General features: G+C 39.3%; 1 protein-coding gene across 1 annotated transcript in view; it reads left to right on the top strand.

Moving 5' to 3' along the window:
• The window catches only part of LOC136857261 (runt-related transcription factor 2-like), a 324,877-nt gene that overhangs the window by 298,816 nt on the left and 2,222 nt on the right, over positions 1 to 23,839 (top strand). Inside the window, exon 4 of the mRNA XM_068225004.1 lies at positions 15,910 to 16,095. Coding sequence (XP_068081105.1) covers positions 15,910 to 16,095 — 186 coding nt within the window. The remainder of the gene's footprint in view (positions 1 to 15,909; positions 16,096 to 23,839) is intronic.

Here is a 23,839-nt window from a genome sequence, read left to right as displayed (position 1 = left end):
GTGGCATGAAATGATGAATCGTTGCTCAAAAGTAACGAAAAAGGCAGTGATCCTCTTTAGCTTTTTAAAAAAGTCACCATCAACATGAAATTTCTAAAATCGTATTTCATTCATACAACAAGATACATCCCTGTTACTTTCTTGAGTCTTGAAACTTTCTTCAAAAACCTCAAACGTAATAGAATATTCTGGATGTTTACAAAACTCTCTGGAGCCATCTAGGATAGTATTAAAATTTCTATAATTTCATAGAAGTGTCCACAAATTTCTGGAACAATCACTAAGTTTAAAGGTACGTAACTATGTAATCTTAAAATCAACTCTAATGATCAGATATACTATAATACCTAGTTGTGCTGTAATTACAAATTGTAAAACACGTAAATTTAAATTCATCCTTATTGTTCGATTTGAACTGAATTGTAAGCGGTGCGTTTACCTAAGTAGAACAGCCTCACTTTATTTCTGAATAATTTTGTTTCTCTATTAAGTATTTATTTTATTAGGTCATCTATGGACCACCTTTACACATTTAACCAGATCTTCTCTCTCTCAAACTGATGCCCGTTTCATTACCCTCCCTCCAGATGTTGTAACCGTACAACAGGGTTACATATTCCATTCAGTATTTATTATTATTATTATTATTATTATTATTATTATTATTATTATTATTATTAACCCGATTCATTAGATTTTATATTCTGTTTCTCATCATTTAGACTGTAATAATTAGGCATCACGCATATTATTGTATTTAATCATAGGTTAAGTGAAATTTGTTTGTAATTATTCTGTATTGTAGTAAGTGAGATTTGTTGGTTTCATACAGTCAGGCTGTGGCTTGTAACTCTGGCTAGATGAGCTGGCATAGTATTTTGCAATCGAGGCTATGTTTAACTGAGAATGTTGTGTGCAAGTAGAATTCCCGGTGACGCATGAAACTTAGTCATCTGCAATCCGCTTGGGCACGCTTAGACAACACTTGACTGATGACATCAGTGCGTGGGCACGTGATTGCGACCAAGTGTCAGTATTCGCCAGCTACTGTATGTTGAAGTGGAAGGGATGAACAGAGAGTAGGGAGATGAGTCGTCATCGCGAGGTTATAAAAGTCGATGCAACGGTGGTGAGAGGTATTCAGATCATATCGTTCAGATCATATGTAACAGTCAGATGTATCAAATGGAAGAAGTGGTCTTAGAGTGATGGTCAGAGCTAAGAGTTGTGTTTTCAAGAGGTCTTGTAATAATCGAGGAGGTCTACAAGTGGTGGTTGTATCCGAGCAGAGGCGGGTACTATGCTTATAAAGAAACATCATCTTCTTGTGAGGATGGACTTCACAAGATGTTTCAATAATATTTTCCAATTACTTATAATATATTGAGTGGACGTAATTACATTGGAGCTCTCTACACGCGCACATGGTATGTAGGCCAACTCCTTGTTATATAAGAAGATAACAGCAGACGGCTCCCGACTTCAGCTCATAGGTTTTCCCATGAATTTCAAGTTCAACAGCGGTGTATGCAGACATCAGGTAATTAAAGCATCAGACATGTTATGCATTCATAACATGAAGAAGAATGTAATCAGCGGCGATATCACATCTCACTTCAAGTTCATGCCAATAGCTTTTCTTGTTTAGATTAAATTTTCCTTTTATTAGTATCGCAAATCTCACTATATATATATTTTAAATTAAAAGACGTCAATGATTGTTCATTGTGACGTAAATTATAGTCATAAACTCAGTTTTATTTTAATTATAATAAGTGATTCCAGCTCCATGTACAATCCTCAATTGTGGAAATGCAACAGTAATTTAATATTGTCCTGATCCGTATCCCTGTATATTGCAAGATATGTGAGTTTATCACCTCACGCCTTGAGATAATTGATATAAGAGGTATGCTCTACCAAATTTTGTTGTTTTTCTTAAAAAAGCAACTGGCGCTCAAACAAATGTTATTTATATTGTGTGGAAGATATGAAGGTTGTGCCCGTTCGCATCTCGTAGACCATTTACAAAATGGCGGCGTAGGAAGGTATGGCCCATGCGATCTATTAAGGCAATGAACTTCTTATTAATACGGCATATAGGAGACCATGCACGTCACGGAACGGACTGATTTGGAAGACACTGCAGGACAGTAGAGGCTCATTTTGAATTGTTTTAAAAAATATAGCAGCGGACTGATTGTTTAAAGATATACTCTAAAAATTTCAACTGCAGAAGTAAGACGCAAATACAAGCGAAGCTTTACATCTGAAGATTATCTTAAACTCCTGAGGAAGATATTGACTGTTTTACAATCGGCGATAACATCTGATAAAATAATTCACCGGCGTATGTTATAAAAAAAGACGAGATATTATAGAAATAAATAATTTGTGGTGAGATACGTCTGACTTAGATCCGGTGATCAACCACTCTACGATTGAAGAAAAAGGACTCACCATATTGCAGAACCGATAATTTCGTATGAGAAGAAAGTTACCCCTGTGGTTATAAACTTAATATCTATATACGGAGAACTTATTCCAACCGAAGAAAACCTCGTCGTTTAGAATAGCAGTAGAACTATGGAATATATCATGACTGATTGCTCCGCAAAAGGAATTTTCTACGCTGACTGCAGATTTGGAATGATGACTGCTTGCTAAATCTACATGATGGACTGAACTGGGGATGAGCACCGGCCAGCCAGAGGACCGGATGATGAGGATGAGCACTGGCCAGCCAGAGGACCAGATGATGAGCGGGAAGACGTTATCCAACCGGAGATCCAGATCCTAACAGAGGGTCTAACCACAACCAAGGAATGGAGCGACAACCAGACCAAACATAGCATCTGACGAGCTAAGCCCATACATGTTTTTAGTAGAGTAGTTTCTTGCAATCTACACCCTCACTCTAACTTCGGCATGTGCTGATTAATTGGTGATATTTATGAATTAATTAAGAACGTGTGTGAAACATAAAGTGAAGTGTGAGATATTTAAGGCTATAAGATATGATGGCAGTGTAGAATTAGAATTCTATTATATCATATACAGGGTACCGCACTTGCATACATACAGTAGAAACTAGCATGAGTAAATGAAAGAAGTGTTACTTGTGTAGACCTAAATAGCAGTGAGTCTATATAACTAGTGAAACTTCGATTAATCTCGTTTACCTGTACAAAGATTACGTCACGAATTTACCTGCGCGACACTGATGAATATAGTTAAGTTACGTATTCCTTTCTTCATAGAAAGAGGGCATTGAACTCAAACTGCTGTTTTTAAGATAAGAGGTTATTAAAATGCGTTTATTACAAGGCAATTCTAAAATGTTTGGCATATAGTCTTGGGTGTAATCGGCTATATGCGTACGGCAATATGTATGCCAGTGGTTTGTTAATGTATATTGGAATGGTGTTGAAATGTGGTTATTTCTTGGAGCATATTGAGGAATACTTGAAATACAGATGTTTGTTTATATTCTGCGGTAAGAGAAAGAATTGCTATTCGCCGAGGAAACGTTGTGTTAGATTTGCATGAGGTGAGTTTCTGTGCCATATGGAAAGAATATGTCAAAGTGTGAACATCGCGCAGATGATCATTTTAAGGTAAGATTGACATGTATTATGGTAGAATTGTGAATCGTGACAGTTTTTATCTGACATTGGTAAATGGCATGTACCGAGTATAAGAGAGTTCTTTAATATACGGTTTACTAGGCTCATGACTAAGTATACATGTGATATTCTTTGGTGCGGTGACGTTTCAGTATAATACGTATTAATTTCATTCTGTACTGTCCATACGAGTTGAGTAGCTCGTACACATGAGAGATATCGAGTTATAGAAGATAGCTAAAGCACATTGAGCCGTTGGTGGAGGAGTATGTGGATCGGAAACTACTTGAACAGTTAGATAGATGTTCATTTCTTTTCACTCAGATATGATTTCAATTGAAGTGTTTTAAATATAAAGAATATGATAATGGTTAGTTAGGAGCCATATGTCGTAGGCTCTAGGGAGGTATTGTCTTAGCCCGTAAGTTGTTATTTATGCGTATTCAAGATGAGTGACCAAATAATCAGAGTTCAGATTTATGAATGGAAAATTTGGAGAGCAGTTTTACGATTTCACACTCACGCAAGAGTTTGTTTAGGAAATACATACGTAAAGATATGATCAGATTTACATTCGCAATCTGACTTTATCCCATTTAATTTTTATTACGTTTCAATTTAGCAAACCATCCATTTTTATCACAGTGAGATGACTTAAATGTGGTGAGAATAATTAATATAATTATCGTGACGGTATTCACAACGAGTATTTATATGGAGACCGTAATTGCTCAGTGATCTCTTCAATATAATTTGAGTAAATCAAATACACTTCGGAACATGGCTACGAATATAGAAGTAAATAACTAATATCAACTTGAACATTAAATGAGAAAGAATGTAAATAATTTAAAGCTTAATTATTTTATTTTTATTTGAGCCAGCGCTGACTCTAATCCTTTATGCTTAAATATTATTAAGATAATACTACCCAGAATTCACATTGACTTACATTGAACATGATTTATTCAATAAATTTTCTTATATTTTTCTTTTAGAAAGTGCCTGTGTTTTGAGTTCCTTTTGGATAACGGCTAGTTTGTAAGTTAGCTAATAAGTTTTGTAGATATAAGTAATTGATGAGTTTGACAAAAAGAAAGAGATTCTTTTTGAGGTTTTCGGCCACAGGTCCTTACTTGAGCGTATAGGTATTCCCATGATGTACATCTCAACAGACCGATTCTCTTCCGAAACCACGTAAAAAACAAACCCATATAAAATCACAGATTTTATGAGCGACAGATAGAATACCCTGAGAAGAAATTGAGTTACCGGGAGAACTTGGCACTGACCGCTCGATAGGTGGGTGCAAGGTATAAGAGTAGTGGTTGGAGTAGCCACAATGTTCATAAGTCTTTGACTTCTCCTTCGTCGCTCTTCAATCGAGATGATGCGTGACTTGGCGAGTTTCTCTGATGCATCCTTCTTTCCCACAATATTTTATTCCTCAAGGTTGTTCTTTCCTGCATATCTTCCTCCTGGATTCCTACGTCTTCCAAATGTTTGTGAACCTCCTGAAGCCATACAGGTGGTGCCTTACAATTTTCTTGTAGACTAAGTATCATGTGAGCCAGTCTCTTTGGATTCATCCTCTCAATGTGCCCATAAAATGATTGTATTCTTTTCATCTCAGCTTTTTCATAATGTTCTGGGAACATAGGTTTTGAATATAGTGACTTCTTTGGACCTAATAAAACTCTTTTCCTTCTTTCAGTGACTGGGTCCGTTACTTTCGTCATGGCTTCAGCCACATACAGACACTATGCTCTGACCACCGTACAATAATGTTTTAATTTTGCTTCGATGGATATGGACTTGGATTTATAAGTTTCATAACATAGTCTGAAAGCCATTTACATCTTTCCCATCCTGCTATTTGTAGCTTCTTTCGCATTACCATTCGGAGTGAGAATTTCTCCTAGGTACTGGAATTTCTGAACACAGTGGATTCCCTCAAATTTGTAAATTTGTTTTCAATTCTGTCTATGAGATCTGTTTTCTCTGAGTCCATATATGCAATTATTTTGAATGATGTTCTTGAACCAGGTGTGGCAACCACATTTTGTTATTCCTCTACGTGTTTTCCGGCTAAGTGTATATTGTCAGCTAGGAGTACTGCATTATCCGCCAAAGCTAGGCAGTCAAAAATATGATCGCACCTATTCCACATTACCTTTCCGTCATTCTTGATCTCCAGTCTCTCATAAACTTTTCCAGGGTACAATTAAACAGCAGTGATGAATGGCATTCCCCTTGTCTTAGACCCGATTTTATCTGAAATGGTTCTGAGAATGTTAACTAGAGATGAGGTATCTATCAATGTCTGTTTGATACCGTGAGAGATTTGTTATCTAAATCAAACTCACGAAGGACGTGAAGCAGTACATTACGATCTACTGATACGATGGCACAACAGCCTCGAAGTGCCTTTGCCTACCAAGCGTCCACTGCTCAGCCCGAAGGCCTGCAGATTACGAGGTGTCGTGTAGTGATAGTGAGCACAACGAATATCCTCTCGGTCGTTATTATTGGCTTTCTAAATCGGGAATAATAATAATAATAATGATAATAATCATAATAATAATAATAATAATAATAATAATAATAATAATAATAATAATAATAATAATAATAATAATAATAATAATAATAATAATAGGAGTTTCTTCCTTGCATTCGTAGTTTTTGTGTTTATCTATCGGTAGGCCTATGAATAACATTAATTTGAATACTTTTTCTCAAGGTTATTGACATTGTATGGAAATATCTTACTGAATATCCCCACTATGGAAAATCCAGTCGGTAGTATATTAAAGGCAGCGTGATTTATATTTGTATGTAGCAAGTTAAAGTGGTGCTAGTGGTGATATGGAGAGGATTCATATGCATTAAAAGACAGCAGATACCAAGATCTGGCTTGTCCTCCCCCATATGAGCCCTCTAGCGTTAGGCGCTATAAAAGCAGTCCCAGAGAGCTTGGCATACATAAAACATCTAACTGGACCCAAATATCGGGCATACATTACTTCCCCCGACAACGGAAGTGCTTCTCTGTAAAAGAACAACGAATGATTTATGAATAAGCGTCGCCGAGTTCTTTGTCCCGTTCGTATGACTTAAGGCTGCAAAGAGCCAAGCTATCTTAAATATTCTGTTGATGCTGGATGGGATGAGTTACGATTTCGTTGCAGACCTGGGAGAATCACAACGATATTCATATAATCGTACGCCTACAATATTACAGTACGATGCATAACAGCGTAGAATGTTATTAATAAGATTTTAAGACCATACAATATTTAAGTTTTTCTTGTATATTAAAATTAAGATTGTTATGTACCTAGTGTTAATGTCGAAAAATAAGTTAATATTTTCATCTTCATTTTATCACAATATTTCACGATGTTACAATTGGTATTGTGTACATCTTCGGTATCATATACAGTGCAAGGAAAATGCACTGTACATAATTATGCATACACACATGTTGCTCACCGCAATACCAGGCAATGGTAGACTTTCCATGTGCCTAAACCGACAACTTTTGCTCGGGCAAACTTGTACCGGGGTTCCAACTTCCCCAGCCAGTTAAACTGCGCGCCTCCTATAAGGCTATCTATATAAACAAACTTGAACTATTGTACTACAAGATACTTTGTGCTTCAACTATTAGATGTCTCGGTCATCGGTTTAATTGCTCCCTCTAGCGGGATGAACTCTAATTATTTCATAAATTAATGTTTATTTTTGAAGTAAGCAAAGCTAAGGTTTCCGAGCCAAAGTTTCTATCTATCTATCTATCTATCTATCTATCTATCTATCTATCTATCTATCTATCTATCTATCTATCTATCTATCTATCTATCTATCTACACTCTCAAACAACTACTGATCATTCATGCAGTGGAGTAATAAAGTGGATGTTCTACCTCCCAAAACTTCCGAACGAGATGAAAAGTGGCTGATAGGACTACTTTTTGAGGTTCTTTGTAGCTGAGTGATTGCAGATTGTGAATGCTGAAGCTACTACTTCTTTAGAATAAGACTATAGCACTCTATGATTATTGGCACTGTTACAGCATTTATGGCTTAAATTAATAAATTAAATATTATACCTGGAGCAAAGCCGCTTTATATTAGACTAATGCGTCTTAACAAAAAAGTCAAGCAATCAGCCAAGTTTCATGGGCATTCATCAGGGCAAAACATATGAAGGTATGATGCTGATAGTAAGTATAGGCATTCTAAATCGATTTCTGTCCATGATGTAATCATCCGGAATCCCCATCCTCAAGTCCAACCTCACTTCTCGAAACCATTTCAGCTCTGTGTCGGAACGTGGAATCACGACCCCTTTTTTTTACGGCACCCTGCTAACTGGATTGAGGGGTCATCGCGCTGTGCTGTGTTGGTCTCTATCTGCAGACAGTTTAATCTAGATATAATATATATTATTTCTATTTATTTATTTATATATTGAATGACAATGAGCCACGAAAATCTACGTTCATTAACCTTCATGGTTCTCCACATTGTTTAAATTTCTACCGACAACTCAGTTTACTGCGATACTTTATCGGTAATAATAATAATAATAATAATAATAATAATAATAATAATAATAAGACAAAAAATAACGAGAGTTAAGTGCTTACACGACAATGGGTCGGAAAAGAATGCGATTAAGGAGCAAGCGAGAAAAAATGGAAATGGTATTTCAACTGACGAGGCGGTCTGAGTGGTTCAGACAGTTGAGGCGCTGGCCTTCTGACCCCAACTTGGCAGGTTCGATCCTGGCTCAGTTCTGTGGTATTTGAAGGAACGGGGATTTGAACCACGGAACCAAGTGTGTGAGACCGGCGCGATGCCATCTGAACTGCGGAGGCTAAAACGTCACTGTAATCATTACTATTTTTTAATTCGACCATGACAATTTTGAACATTTTTTGTGCTGTTCTTCGGTGTCTTTACGGTCGATTCAAGGTACTGGTGAACTCAAGAGTGTCGCCTGACCATGTGCCCCCTTGGAGTGAGGTAACCTGCGTTACATCTTAGTAAGTTCACCAACATAGCAGCCACAGTGCCCTTCTCCCTCGTCACATGACCCTGAGTGGAACAAGATGAGTAATTATCTTGCTTCAGAAACCCTTTCTTCCCTAAAGGGCGGCGCCTTTACTGCGACACCGACATTTAGCCGAGTGAAAAAACTCCTTGCAAGTTGGCGTGAAAGGACAGGCGGCTAGGGGCAGAAAAGGTGAGTCTCAGGCAATATTCTTTGTGTCCTACGACAGATGAAGTATTTCCTCGCCAGCTTTTATAAGACTCGCCACCCATGGATAGCTATCCCACCTCTTACCTGTAGGGCCACGGGTTCGACTCCTGGCCAGGTCAGGAATTCTACCTTGAGCTGAGGGTTGATTCGAGGTCTACTCATCATAGTAGCAGCTATCTGGCGATAACATAGCGGCTTCGGACTAGAAAACAAAAAATAACGGCCGGGAGGATTCGTCGCGCTGACAATGCATCACCTAGTAATCTGCAGGCCTTCCGACTGTGCAGCGATCACATGGTAGGCTTTGGCCGTGGGGTTGGTTTGTTTATTTTTCTATTACTACACCGGTATTTTTAGGCAGCAGTGGGGGAGAATACAAACTAATTTGGTTAGTAAGAAGTGTTGTCTAACACGTTCATCTGTAATGTAGCGAGGGTAACATACATTCTATGGTCTGTAATAAGATGTACCCCTAATATTTATGCAATCTCATAGCATTACGGTTGTGCGGAATAGAGTATACATTTTACTCGCTTCATGAAGTTTGGTTTGAAATGTATTGCAGCCTAAAAGTCCGTGCTCCGTTTCTTACTATTAAAGGAAAGCACCAAACGATGTACAGTAAGAAAGAAACCCATAGCTATGGCATTTTTAGGTCCAAATTCGACCGAATTAGGTCCCCACGTCACTGAAGAGACATAACTATTATAGGGGTGATTTTTTTATTAACAATAACCCAAAATGCTACTTAAAGAAGTAGATTATATGCAGGTATTACTGTAAATAAAGCAGCATTTGTGTTTGAAAATTCTCTTGAAAATTGAGTGTTTCTGCGATAAGAACGAAACATACAATATGTTTCAGCAAAGACTCGTTACAGTGTACGACCAACTTAAAGCAGTTTATAAAAGAAAATATAATTTTGATATTACTTTTCTCATATTCATTGCACATTTTAAATTAAACACGTTTCTATGCAACGAAGTGTGGTAGTGGTGGTGATTATTGTTTTAAGAGGAAGTAGAACTGGGCAACAATCAGAAGGAAAATGAAAACGTCTGACACTTCTATGAACGAAGAAACGGTAGAAGAAAGGGACGGTCCACGAAGGGCGTGAAAATAAAGGGATCGACCCCTACTATCGGCAACCCTCAACATGCATTTGTGTGGTGTACCATTTTCACACTGGTAAATGCTATGATCACGGTTGCTTTCTGCACGGTCCTAGCTATTTCCTACCCCATTGTCGCCATAGAACCTTACGACGTAAAATCAATCGCAGAATATAAAATTTTTGTAAATCTTTTTTAAATAATGCATTTATTTATTTATTTATTTATTTATTTATTTATTTATTTATTTATTTATTTATTTATTTATTTCGTAGCTATTACAAGCGTATCTTAGGAATATATTATTGTAACAAGAATACGAAAACATGGAGATATTCAGGGAAATATCCTCTAAAGTATTAAACACTGCCATTTTTCATTGTCTCTCCTAACAATTACATACAATGACGGATTTTGCAAAAATAATAATAGATAAATCCTGTAATTGGCGAAATTAAAAATATGGCAAAGCCGGTTCGAATATTTCCACAACAACTGCCTGGTAAACATCTGGTCTTTTAAACGCAGCCTTCTAAAATATATTTGGTTCTAAAAGGAGCAATGTAAAACATTATAATGTGATTCAATATTGTTGATTTAGTTTGAATAGATAAACTTGAGGTACTAGAAAGGAGAATCATGAGAAAAATCTTAGGGCCTGTGAAAACAATAGAAGTATAGAAATTACGATCTAATGATGAAATATACAGGAACATAGAAAACGTAACAGAAACCATAAGAAAAAGGAGATTCATTTTTTGGGACATATTTACAGAACGGATGATTCCAGATTAACAAAAAGGATTTTTCAAGTACCTTTTGGGACAAAAAGGCAGCAACTAGCTGGATTCAAGAAGTAAAGAAAGTCTCAGAAAACATAATGTGTTAGAAGAAGGTACTACCGGGCGAGTTGGCCGTGCGTGTAGAGGCGCGCGGCTGTGAGCTTGCATCCGGGAGATAGTAGGTTCGAATCCCACTATCGGCAGCCCTGAAAATGGTTTTCCGTGGTTTCCCATTTTCATACCAGGCAAATGCTGGGGCTGTACCTTAATTAAGGCCACGGCCGCTTCCTTCCAACTCCTAGGCCTTTCCTCTCCCATCGTCGCCATAAGACCTATCTGTGTCGGTGCGACGTAAAGCCCCTAGCAAAAAAAAAGAAGAAGGAACTATGGAAAGAGATTTTTAGAAATAGGGTAATTAGTATGGAATGATTCCAAGGAAGACTGAACACGAAACCTGGTGCGAAGTGGTCCGATGACAGAAAGAAACAGCATAGTGAAAGGATGAAAGAATATTGGAAGGGACGGAAGAGAAGAGTATGAAGAATTGAAATGAAACTGCCAAGTGGTCCTTAGCAGGCCTTATTGGAAGGTAGAAGAAGATCATTAAGTTTATTGACCCCATGTAGTTGCAAAATTTCCACATTCAGTGATAAAACAATACAATGCATATAAATTATAGCCTACGTAGGAGATTCATTGAAGAATGAAATGATATAATAACAAAATAAACTCACTTGCTGGAGGTGAATTAGTATGCTGATGGTTTGCATTGCATCACGTGACGGAAGTGGAAAATACTAAGATATCCCTTAGGCCTACATGAATGACACTTTGTAGACTTTAAAGTACCGATTAATTTGCTCGTTCGATATAAAATCCTCTGATTTTCCATATGGCAATTTCAAGGAGTGAATTCAGTCTGAAGGAGTAATAATCGTACACTTAATCTTTTCTGTCCTGTCGCTTCGTATCGGACAAAAAATCATAGTGGGTAGTGGAAACCTAAATAATAATAATAATAATAATAATAATAATAATAATAATAATAATAATAATAATAATAATAATAATAATAATAATAATTGTTGCTGCCCATTTCTGGGCAGACTTTGTCTGAAACATGTTTGTGACATAACATGTACTTTATTTTGTTATTATTATTATTATTATTATTATTATTATTATTATTATTATTATTATTCTTTCTTTCTTTCCTTCTTTCTTTCTTTCTTTCCTTCCATCCTTCCTTTTTATTTCTCCGTTAGGGTCTTCTGGGGACCACATGCCAATTTCAATGCTTTGTTCTTTGTTGATCCTTCTTCTTCCTCCGGTACTCCTTCATCTTCTCACTATGTCTCCCGTTCCTCCCCTCGGACCAGTTTGAGCCCGTATTCTTTTCCTTCCGACTTTATACTTCCATTTTTAACAATTTCTTTCTAAAGAAATCTCTCTCTCCTTTGCTGTTTCTGCTCCTATACTGTTCCTTCCCAAATCTTTCTTGAATTCATGAATCCAGATTGTTGTTGACTTCTTGTTCCAAAGATATTTCCTGATCCATTCTGTTAACCTGTTGTCGACCATACTGTATAAATTATTTATTATTCTACTCTATTCTCGGTGCCAAAAGCAAAGCCAAGTAAGAAACGAATCGATTAACGTGACGTTTGTTCGATAAATACAATTTCTATTAAAAAGTGGCTTCAGCTACTGTGTGCAGACATTTTGACTTGATGCCACTTAGGCTACCTACGTGTCATGTTCGACGTTAAATTTTTGGTCTTTCAGGCGGTTGAGAAATGCCCGTCTGCAGAAGGATGAATGCCACAGTTTAGTTAATTTTGTCGGCTAAACATGAAATGTGTCGGCGGGCTGATCAGCTGGGACGGCTAAGGTGCTGGTTTTCTGAGTCCAAGTTGGCAGTTTCGATCCTGGCTCGGTCCGTTGTATTTGGAGGTGCTCAAATACGTCAGCCTGGCAATTAATAGTACTTCTATGGGACAACATTCTGACACCTTGGCGTTTCAGTAAACCTTCAAAGTAGTTGGTGGGTCGTACAACCAGCATTATTATTATTATTATTATTATTATTATTATTATTATTATTATTATTATTATTATTATTATTATTATTATTATTGTTATTATTATTATAATTCTTATTATTATTTGGTTCGTTTTGGCCTACTTGGGACCATGGGTCTCGTCATAACTTTTAGCTAAGCTCTTCTGCTTTTTCTTGGCCTAATATGCTTTCATTTTCTGGCTGTGTGCCTCCTTCCTTCCATCCGTCCACTTAGGTCTGGTGGTCCCTGTACTCTATTTGCTTGTGAGGGACAATGGGAAGACTCCCTGAAGGTTGGCCCGTCGGTACTAAGATCGATTCTCTATGGTGTCTAATGGGATCTGTAGTTCCTCTAGGTCTGATTTTACTGAGTTGATCCACTTGGTCTTGGAAGCCTTACCCCTACTTGTCACTGTGAGGATTCTGTTGGTGAGTCTGCAGGGTTTCAGGAGGCCCATGTGTCCGTAGAATGTCAGTCGCCTTTACTCATACATGTGACTATGTGTTCCTGATGTTCGTAGAGCTCGTTGTTGTGCCTGATCCTGTAGGCGCCATCCTCCTGTCTTATGGGTCCTAGTATCCTCCTCAAGATCGCCCTCTCTTTAAGTTCTAGTTTCCTGAGTGGGCCCTTTCGATTCATCAAGGGGGCACTCGGAGGCGTAGAGTACAGTGGGTCTTACTACAGAGTTGTAGTCTTTCAGCTTTAGGTTCTTGGGGAGGTACTTGGAGGTGTAGATGCTTTTACAGGAATAACAGGCCCTCTCTAACTTGGCGCACCTGGTGTCTATAGCCAATTTCGCTCTCGCTTGTTGCTGATATCCATTCTTTTAAGTACTTGACTGCAGGAACTTTACTTATGGTGTTGTTTCCTAGTGCCCTGCTTTATATTCGTAATAAACCCAGTCTTCCGTAGGTTGACCTTCACGCCGGTTTTTGCTGCAATACTGTAGAGGCGCTGTAGTTGGTGAGTAGCCTCTTCCATGCTGTTGGCCAAGAGGGTGAGATAATCAGCAAAGGCTAGACAGGGTACACTGAGGTTGTCTTTCTTGTACCCAAGCTTCAGTCCTGCTTCTGATGGGAATGTGGCAGTCCATTCCCTGATGATCTTCTCTAGTACTCAGTTGAAAAGGATGTAAGAGAGATCATCTCGCCATCTGACTCCTGCCTGGATGAGAAAGCTCTCAGAAAGCTCACCTGAACTTTATTTTGGAGGTAGTGTATGTCAAGGTAGCTTGGATCAGTCTGGCTATCTTCTCATTTAGGCCTAGTTCCAACAGGGTAGAGAAGAGGGTCTGTATATCTACTGAATCGTATGCCTTTTGGAAATCCACCATAATGGCTGTCCAGGGGTGTCCTCCTCGTCTCCTATATATGAGGATGGTCTTGAGGTTTTGTATCTGCTCCGAGCAGGACCTACTGATGCTTAAACCAGCCTGGTATTCACATAGTTGGGAGTCCAGCTGTTCGATTACTCTAGTTAGCAGGGCTGTAGGGAAGTTCATGTAGGTTACAAGCAACAGGGAGGTGCCTCTGTAGTTGTTTAGGTCGATCTTACTTCCCTGTTTGTGTAGTGAATGAATCACGGCTGAGCTCCGTCCCTCTGGCAAGACATCTGTTATCCCTATGTCTTGGATGATCTGGGTGATACTCCGCAGGGACTGTTAGTCTACATGCTTCCACATCTGTGAAACTATATCATCTTCACCTGGGGCCTTGTTGTTCTTGAGGCCTTTGATTATCTCCTCTATTTCTTCCCTGTTGGATGGTACAGAGACCTGGTTCCTGACAGTGGGCTCGGAGAAGGTCAGTCTCCCTTTGGGCTCTTCTGCGTTGAGGAGTTTCTGGAAGTACTCGGAAAAAGTGTTGGTGCAGTCTCTGTTGTTCATGTGCAGCTTCCCATCTGGCCCTCGGAGATGCAGGGTGGGGGCCGTGTATGAGGTAGTCTGTTTCTTGAGTCCATTGTAGAGATCTCTTGAAATGTTTCTCCTGAAGTCTTCTTCTGCCTGTTGTATTTGAGAGCTGTTGTAGTTCCTCTTCGTTTTACGGACGATGCTCGCTGTTGTTTCCCTTTGCGCAATGAAAGCCTGATGGTTGTGCTTCATCCTTGCGCTGCTCTATTTGATCCAGGCTCTGCGCCTTTCCTCTATAGCCTGATCGCACTCTGTGGTCCACCAGTACTGCTTGCGTTTGCTGGATGAAGCAGGGATGGTTTCTTGAGCGGCATCCATTGGAATCTTTAGTGGAGTAGGCCACCCTTGTTTCTGTGCATTCCTCTCAAGGGTGGTCTGCAAGTTACAATCCTCATTGCTCAGTCATTAGGTTTTGAACTTACGTATCCTCGAGACCTTTGGTGTTCTGGGTGCTCTCCTCAAGGGTTGCAGGTTGGTCTTTAATAGCGAGAGATAGTGGTTAGTGTCGAGGTTGACTCCTCTCAAGACCTTGACGTTCTTTTTCTTCTTATTAGTACTTCTACCTCTGATCTTGTGATCTAGATCGACACTCGATGACTGATGCACAGTGGGCGCCTACTCGACTGGACCGTTCGCGACCGTATGATGCTCTTATCTGCGTCAGAAAACTACTCGTTAGTCGACTTCGGATGTTTAAGCAGTAATAGGTTAGAATGCAAACTCATTTGGTTATTAGGAATAATATCGTCGTCTAGCCTGTTTTGCCATTGTGTAGCGGGAGTAACATGAATTCTAGGGGTTCTGATTGCCCGTACCCTTTATATGTATGCAACACCCATAGCATAACCATTGTGCAGGATGAGCTATACTTGTTACATGCTTCAATAAGTTCGTATTCTAACTTGTTACAACCTTTAAATTCGCATTCACTCACCAGAAAGCCTCAGTCGGAGTATTTTTGTAGGTCGACCTCATCATCCAAACGTTGACTGTGACGAATATTCCTTAGCTGTAAATAACTAAGTGTATCCAGTGTTTAAAAATGACTTCGTCTTTTGTACTATAAACACTATATGTACTGTAATGTTATACGTGCTCTTTTGAAAGTGTCACAATTGTAAAACAAAACTCGTACTTCCTTGCAGGAATCGCTCATCACCTAGGGATGGAGCCCCACTGGTTTGGTCGCGGTCACGGAGGTGGTTACCCTCACCACTACTTACCGGCCCACTGCGGGCCTCCTCCTGGTCTTCACCCACCTCCCCTGCCCCACATGCTGGCGCTGGCGGGACACGAACCGGGACTCGGCTCACCGACCAGACTGTCCTCAAGTGAGTATGAATTATGAAGAGGGAAACGAGTTGTTAGTGAAGAAAACAAACTTCCTGTAGTCCATACCAGAAGATGGAGATTTTGTGTAAATATTGTATGCCATCAGAACTTAGTATAGTAGGGGAAGGAAAGTAGTTTTATTTAGGTACTTCTCTTTCCTTAGCGCTGAACACAACACTGATAGCTATTTTTAAGCATGAATCTTCAGCCTCCAACAATTATGTCACTGTTGTGGCCAGTGGTGAATGTAATCTCCTTCCGCATGAAGTGAGAGGAATAACAAATAATGGAAGCTGCTTCTTCTTCTTTTCCTTCTTCTTAGAATTTTTTTTTTACTAGGGGCTTTACGTCGCACCGACACAGATAGGTCTTATGGCGACGATGGGATGGGAAAGGCCTAGGAGTTGGAAGGAAGCGGCCGTGGCCTTAATTAAGGTACAGCCCCAGCATTTGCCTGGTGTGAAAATGGGAAACCACGGAAAACCATCTTCAGGGCTGCCGATAGTGAGATTCGAACCTACTATCTCCCGGATGCAAGCTCACAGCCGCGCGCCTCTACGCGCACGGCCAACTCGCCCGGTTCTTCTTAGAATAATAATAATAATAATAATAATAATAATAATAATAATAATTATTATTATTACGAGTGAAAGTAAGTAGTAGTAGACTACTCAGCTTTTGTTCCTATTTTAAGTAGACTTTATCCCGATCCTTATTTTGAATATTTTTCATTCAGAGTTGTGACATGGTTGCTAAGACTTCTCACAATGAGAGAAATTTTTGGTAGGCCTGTTCAAAATTATATTGTAAATAAGAGTAGAGTTTTCTCTATTATTATTGTTGTTGTTTGTTACTCGCAAAAGGGACCACGATAAGTTTCACTATACATTCTGGTATTTGTTCAATTTTCGATTGATCCGGTAGGTTTTCTTTTGCTAGCTATGTCGAGCAAGGCATTAATGGGACCACTTTTCATCAGTTGTCCATTTTTAATTCCGGAAAATCTCACAAGTCACAATGCTTGTTCTCAATATTATTATTAGACTAGTATTACTTTTTTGATTCGTTATGCCCATCTAAGGAGGTCGTTTAAACTTATTACCATTTTTTCTGGTTTTTCTTCTTCTCAATATCTCTTCATTCTCTAACTGTGTTTCTTTTTACGTTGTTCAGTCCAGTCTGTATTTATTCGGGTGGAATTTACAGAAAATTTGTGTTTGTTAATTAAGGTTCTCAATTTTATTCTATCTTGAATGGTTTCTTTATTAATGCCAATTTCATTTATGTCTTCACTGATTCCTTTTATCCAGTTAGTGTGATTTTCCATTGATAAGACTAAGTTTAAAATTTTCTTTGTGAGCTTGTTCTTAGCCATTCTATATAAGTGACCATAACATTGCAATCCCCTTTTCCTGATTCTATCTGTGATTTTTTCTGTAACTTGATAGAATTAATGTGATTTCTTTTTCATCCAAATTCCATTGTTACATTGATTGTTATTATTATTATTATTATTATTATTATTATTATTATTATTATTATTATTATTATTATTATTATTATTTTAATTTCTCATATTTTAATTTTTTCGTAGGTATTTTATTATTGTACTTAAGTAGCAAACTGTCCAATTATTTCATATTGTGTAGTATATGCAATTTTTTATATAGAGGAAGATAGCACTGTATATTAGTAATTTGTTTCAGCATTTTATTTTATGTTACTCATGTAATCACTGGTTAAGTATAAGACAGGGACACGTGTCCCTACCTTAAAATAATCATATACCTATCTGTTTCTAAAGTAGTGATAAAATATTCTTGTAGACATATAATAATCAGAAGAAATCTCGTTAAATTAAAAATGAAAGTTGCATCATTATCTTTCAGACATTGTGCCCTTCATACCACGTCGTAAGCGAGCCCCTTGAATACGGGCAAGATAAAGTATAATAGGGCCAGGTTCTCAAATACGGCCACCAAAGTATATTCGTATATTTTATTCGAAGGTGAAAAGGAGTACAAAGACAAATTTAAGTGGAAATGAAAGGTACATAACTACTAAATGTTTAGTATGCAGGAATTCAAAACAACTGTATTATAGATGAATTTACTTGAACTTATTTAGGATCGTTGCAAAATGGCCGTATTAGAAGACAGTCTTGTAAGATGGCCGTCTATGGAAAATTCTGTTTATGAACACTTTTCACACACAAAATCTTTTAAACCATGTGCATTTGCACATTTCTCATGACACCACATAGTGCACTTCACACAACACACCCAGACTTGCCCGTCGTGGTCTTCGCTGAAGAGTCCATCATAATATCCACACCTGCTATCATCAGTGTTTCGTGCGGATCCTTTCTTCGGTTTCGGGTTCATTTTCGCCATTTTCTTTGCTCTTCGTTCTCTTATGTGTTGTGGGGAAGTCAAAATTGTGGCTTTTTGACTTCTGCATGTATTTTTCTTCCTTGGTACAGAAGGCGTAGGGCATAGTTGGTACAGCTGCCATGTTGCCGGCCGTGTTACAAGACCATACACTTCCAAAAAATTCACGATCTATTTCACAGATGGCAGCGCTAATCTACCGTAATGAAACTACGCTTCTCTTCACCGAAGGCCATGCTTTAACAGGCAATGTTCACCTTTTATAATTTAAAACTCATACTGCTACAGTGAACTATATTTCACACACACGGAAAATAGAAATGGCTCCGTCAGACTTACCTTTAGAATGTGGATGTTATATATTCTCTCGTAGAAAAGCACAAAACAGACATATGGCAATAGCAGGCAACTCAACGGAATCCGAACAAGTATGGCAATGCTTTTAACACATTCTGGTGGGTTTCCCACCAGATAGGAAGGCGGTAGATTTGAAAGAACGAAATATGGCCGTTTTACAAGACTTGACCCTATATTAGTTATTCCCTGTGTATTGTACGAGGCAGCAGAAATGGTTAATACCGATCGGCTCACAAATTTGGGTGGTGCTTTGATGACCAATGGGCTTCTTTCTGAGTCTGAAATATCCATTCTCTTTTTCCAGATTACTCACTTTTATATTTCTTGTCTGACCTTCCATAATCAACTCTTATTCCCTTCGGACCTTGATGGTATTGGCTTTCTGAGGCCTACGGATTCTTCCACCCCTTTCTATTTCTTTTGAGGTCGGGTCTCTTCCACTTTTTCTGATTAATGTAAGGAGAGGATGGTTGCCTAGCTGCACTTCCTCTTTAGTCACAACCATCAGGTATAACAGAATATTCGTACTTAGGATATCACGTTTTGAATGACTAATTTTACCTGTTAGAGACCCGAAACTGTTCAAGGCATAAGCTGGCCTAGAATGTGACGTTGTATAATATAACCAAGTGACATTTAAATCCTAAAACTTTTGAATACGGACAGTGAATTTGTTCGTTGACAGGTTAAAAATCTACCATGTCCCTTCTTGATAGGTAAGAGTTGAAGTAATGAACGTTCAACGTTGAAGGCGAGGAAGATGAATCCATTGCACGGAAGCAGACCTTGATTCACGTACGATTATGCCTTAACAACAATCCTCTTTTGTATGCTTTCACCTTCATTAGAGTACTGCATGATATTTTGTATAAACCTGACACACATGCCCGATGCATTTTGCGTTCTTCAGTCATTTATCGGAGTGTCCAACGTCAGCACATTACTTTGAAATCTACAATATCGCGATCATTCATTATACCGTTGGATAGACCATCAAAACATCCTGTTATAGTTTAGATACTTTGTATCGTTCGTAATCCGACAATAAACACCTCTTCCTTCTGCCACTTAGTTGCTTCTGCTGCAACCTGAACGAGACGTTCAGGTCTTTGCTGATATTCTCAAGTTCTTATAAGAATATATCCATCTGTTTTGGCACTGCTTTGCTGGTGAAGCATTTCTCACCGTTAACTGGATACATTTCCTCATAGATTTATTTTCAATGGAGCCCTTTTGCTCTCCAAAAATAATGCTCTACAGCGTACTGCTCTTCGGACACACACGGGACGAGCAACACCACCATTTTCAAAACAAAGTTGCGCATGTGTGCTAGCATTATTACGTGGTAGTGGAGAGGATCACATGCCAGCCAGGCAGGAACGTGTGACTCTCTGCTCTTTCTTGGGGTACGTTCTTTCCTTTCTTTCTTTCTCCTTCCGCTTCTCTATACGCAAGAGCCCCGGAAGCTATTTAATGACAGTTTACTTTCTAAGCTTTCAAACTATCCTTGGGGACTGAAATGAAATGTCGTGTGGCTTCCAGAGAGGCCTAGTGCTGGTCTTCTGATTTGACTCCCGTAGGCGACGTGCGTGTCGTGATAAGGGTGAAATGATGATGAAGACGCTATATACACCCAGTCCCAGTGCCAGGAGAAGGTTAACCAATTATGGTTTAAATTCCGGACCCTGCCGGGAATCGAACTCAGAAACCATGTGACCAAAGGCAAGCACGATAAACACTTAGCCATAGATCCGGACCCTTGGTGACTAATAAACACATCATCAACTTGGATTGTGCCACCATCTCCCACTAACATCTAGAGAAACTACTATATTCCTGCTATTCCTTGTAAGTTTGTTTCTCTCTCTCTTATAGTTCCCATAATTTTGAGGATCAAGATTTCTGAGGAGGCTACTGTCTCCAACTCTTGCGGTCCTCGGCCAGATGTGCTGCACCAAAGATGTTCAACCCAATTACATTTTTGATAATGTTCAACCATCGAATGGGAGCTCGCCCACCGCGAACATTTCTAAAACTTATAAGTTTTTCTATGCTGTCACCCCCACGTCGCATACTGTGTCCAATAAATTGTAGGACTCTTTGACTACATATTGATGGTAATCGGATTCTGGGGTTGAGCTGATTTATAATCGAATAATTGGTGCGAAATGTTGTCCAAGGTATAACTTTGTAACCTGCAGTGTATTTCCATACGTACCCTTGTGTACACACAGTGTATCAGAACTATACGCCCCCTGTGAGTGGGGACGCAGACGAATAATACACCCACGGTATGCCCTGCCTGTCATAAATGGCGACTAAAAGCGGTCTCTCAATTTGGAAGCGTGGCCTTTAGCTGAGTCCTGGGATTGCTTCCATTTTCTTGTGCCTGGCTCCTCACTTTCATCTATCCTTTCAGACCTTCCTTGGTAAACTCTTGTTATTTTTCGACCCCGACTGTATTAGAGCATTCGGTGCCTGGGGAGTCTTTCATTTTCACGCCCTTTGTGGCCCTTGTCTTTGCTTTTCCCATACCTTCATTTTTTGAGGTGTCTGATCCCTTCTCTCCCTCTAAACCCTTGTGGGTGAGGGACGCTGACGAAGAATACACCCACGGTATACGCTGCTTGTCTCGTAAGAGATGACTAAAAGGGGCAACCTAGGGATGATGCCATTATAACTATGGGATTACCTGTGATTAGTACCAGCATGCGAGGAACACCACTAGTCGACTTTTCTTGCGATTAATACCAGTATGTAAGGAATACCATGGGTCCGTGGGTGGATCCCTATGGATTTACAGTACCCGTCTATAATATCTGCCACTATGGCGGAGGCTCCCCTCTGTCCAGGTTCAGTTGGAACACCCCAAGGAGGAAAACAAAAGGGACTATCCTCACTGGGGTGTTCCAGCATCTGGTTGTGGACATCATGGGTCTGCGTTTCGAGGTACACTACGGGTCTGGGCTTTGCCTGTGATTAGTAGCAGTATATGAGCGAGGCCATGGGTCTGCGTTGCCTGTGATTAGTACCCAATATGTGAGGAACACCACGAAATAGAACTAGTCTGTGATTAATGTCACTATGTGAGGAACACCATGGGTTTCTTTTACGTATAAGTGGCGCCATTATGTGAGAAACACCATAGGTCTGCTATAGGCCTACCTGTCCGTGGTACATTACTTGTAAGTAGGACCACAATGTGAGGGACACCTTGAATCTACGTTACTTGTGTTTAGTACCGCTACATGAGAAATACCATGGTTCAAATTTACTAGTACAATTGTGAGGGACGGTTGACTTGGATTTTGGACCACTTTAGACAACACGCGTCATATATTCAGTATTGTGCTTGGTAAGCAGCCCGTTGGTCACTATATCCTACTGAGTTAAGTTATTTCTGGCAAGGTGGGGCACTGTGGGTCGGATCCACTGATTGTTTTAAGTTCATAATTCTTGTTCACCGTCGTCTTTTTGAACTATAGTGAGCGAATTGATTTTGGAATTATTTGTAACTTTAGTATTGTGATTTTGATACGCTTATTAGTTTACATTAATATTCATCTATTCATTCTTCATCATCAAGATTTGAATTCTGGTCACAGGATGAATTTCAGAATTTTATATTGCCACTACATATCGTCTCATTTCGTATAATTAGGGGTCGATGACTTACATGTTAGATCCCCTTTAAACAAAAAGCATTATCATAATAATCAAAACTATACCGAAAACAATCAGGGATGCTGAATATTGAAATTTCACGACCGCATTGTAATCGAAACAGACTTTCAACGTATTAGGTCGTGTTACGTACATGTAGTACGTGTTGAAGAGATGTTAAGTACAGAACAAAAATGGCCAGCCGGACACCAGTAACACGACCTAATACGTTGAAAGTCTGTTTCGATTACAATGCGGTCGTGAAATTTCAATATTCATTGACATGCCCCACAACGGGCGACTTAAACGCACTCTACAGTGTGTTAGCAGCAGTGCCAGACCTGTAGCTCAGATCCTTTCAAACAGAACAAAGATGGCCTAGGCCACCATAGCTCAATTGGTAGAGCAATCGACGCGAAATCGGGAGGTTGTGGGTTCGGATCCCACTGGTGTCCGGCTGGCCATTTTTGTTCTGTACTTAACATCTCTTCAACACGTACTACATGTACGTAACACGACATAATACGTTGAAAGTCTGTTTCGAATCAGGGATGCTCTTCAACACAATGGTGCCATCGGATTGGCGGAGAAAATATTTCTTTACGAGAAAATAAGGTTACTTTTTCACATCCGGGCGCGCGATTCAAATTGTCGAACTCGCTGTGTTTGTTATGCCAGAGCACAAACCGCTGCCGTGATTCACAGAAGAGAAGGGAAGGGAGGTGGGATGGGGTGTATGACGGAGACAGAGATAATGCTCCGCGCGTATTCACAAGTTTCCTCTTTCGACTCGCTCAGGAACGTCCTTGTCTCTTACAATCAATATCGACAGTTAGTTTATTAAACAACAGTAAACTGCACACACAGTACAAGAACACACTGTAATGAATACACACTTGTCAGTCAGGGAATGTACCAGATCATTTCGCCTCTCGTTGGTCGCAGTAACATTTTTTGTTTTTTAACTTGCTCGAAGATGCAACGCTGCCACTCAACGATTGTGTATTCCTTCACTCACAATATTGTAAATTTACTGAGATAGTGAATGAAGGGAACAATACGACCAATCGTTTGATTAGCTCGATAGCTGCAGTCGCTTAAGTGCGGTCAGTATCCAGTATTCGGGAGATAGCAGGTTCGAACCCCACTGTCGGAAGCCCTGAAAATGGTTTTCCGTGGTTTCCCATTTTCACACCAGGCAAATGCTGGGGCTGTAACTTAATTAATTCCACGGCCGCTTCTTTCCCACTCCTAGCCCTTCCCTGTCCCATCATCGCCATAAGACCTATCTGTGTTGGTGCGACGTAAAGCAACTAGCAAAAAAAAAAACACG

This window comes from Anabrus simplex, chromosome 1 (assembly GCF_040414725.1).
Source record: "Anabrus simplex isolate iqAnaSimp1 chromosome 1, ASM4041472v1, whole genome shotgun sequence".
NCBI classification, from domain to species: domain Eukaryota; kingdom Metazoa; phylum Arthropoda; class Insecta; order Orthoptera; family Tettigoniidae; genus Anabrus; species Anabrus simplex.
The sequence above is the reverse complement of the archived record's forward strand: the minus strand, read 5'-3'. Positions and strand labels throughout refer to the sequence as shown.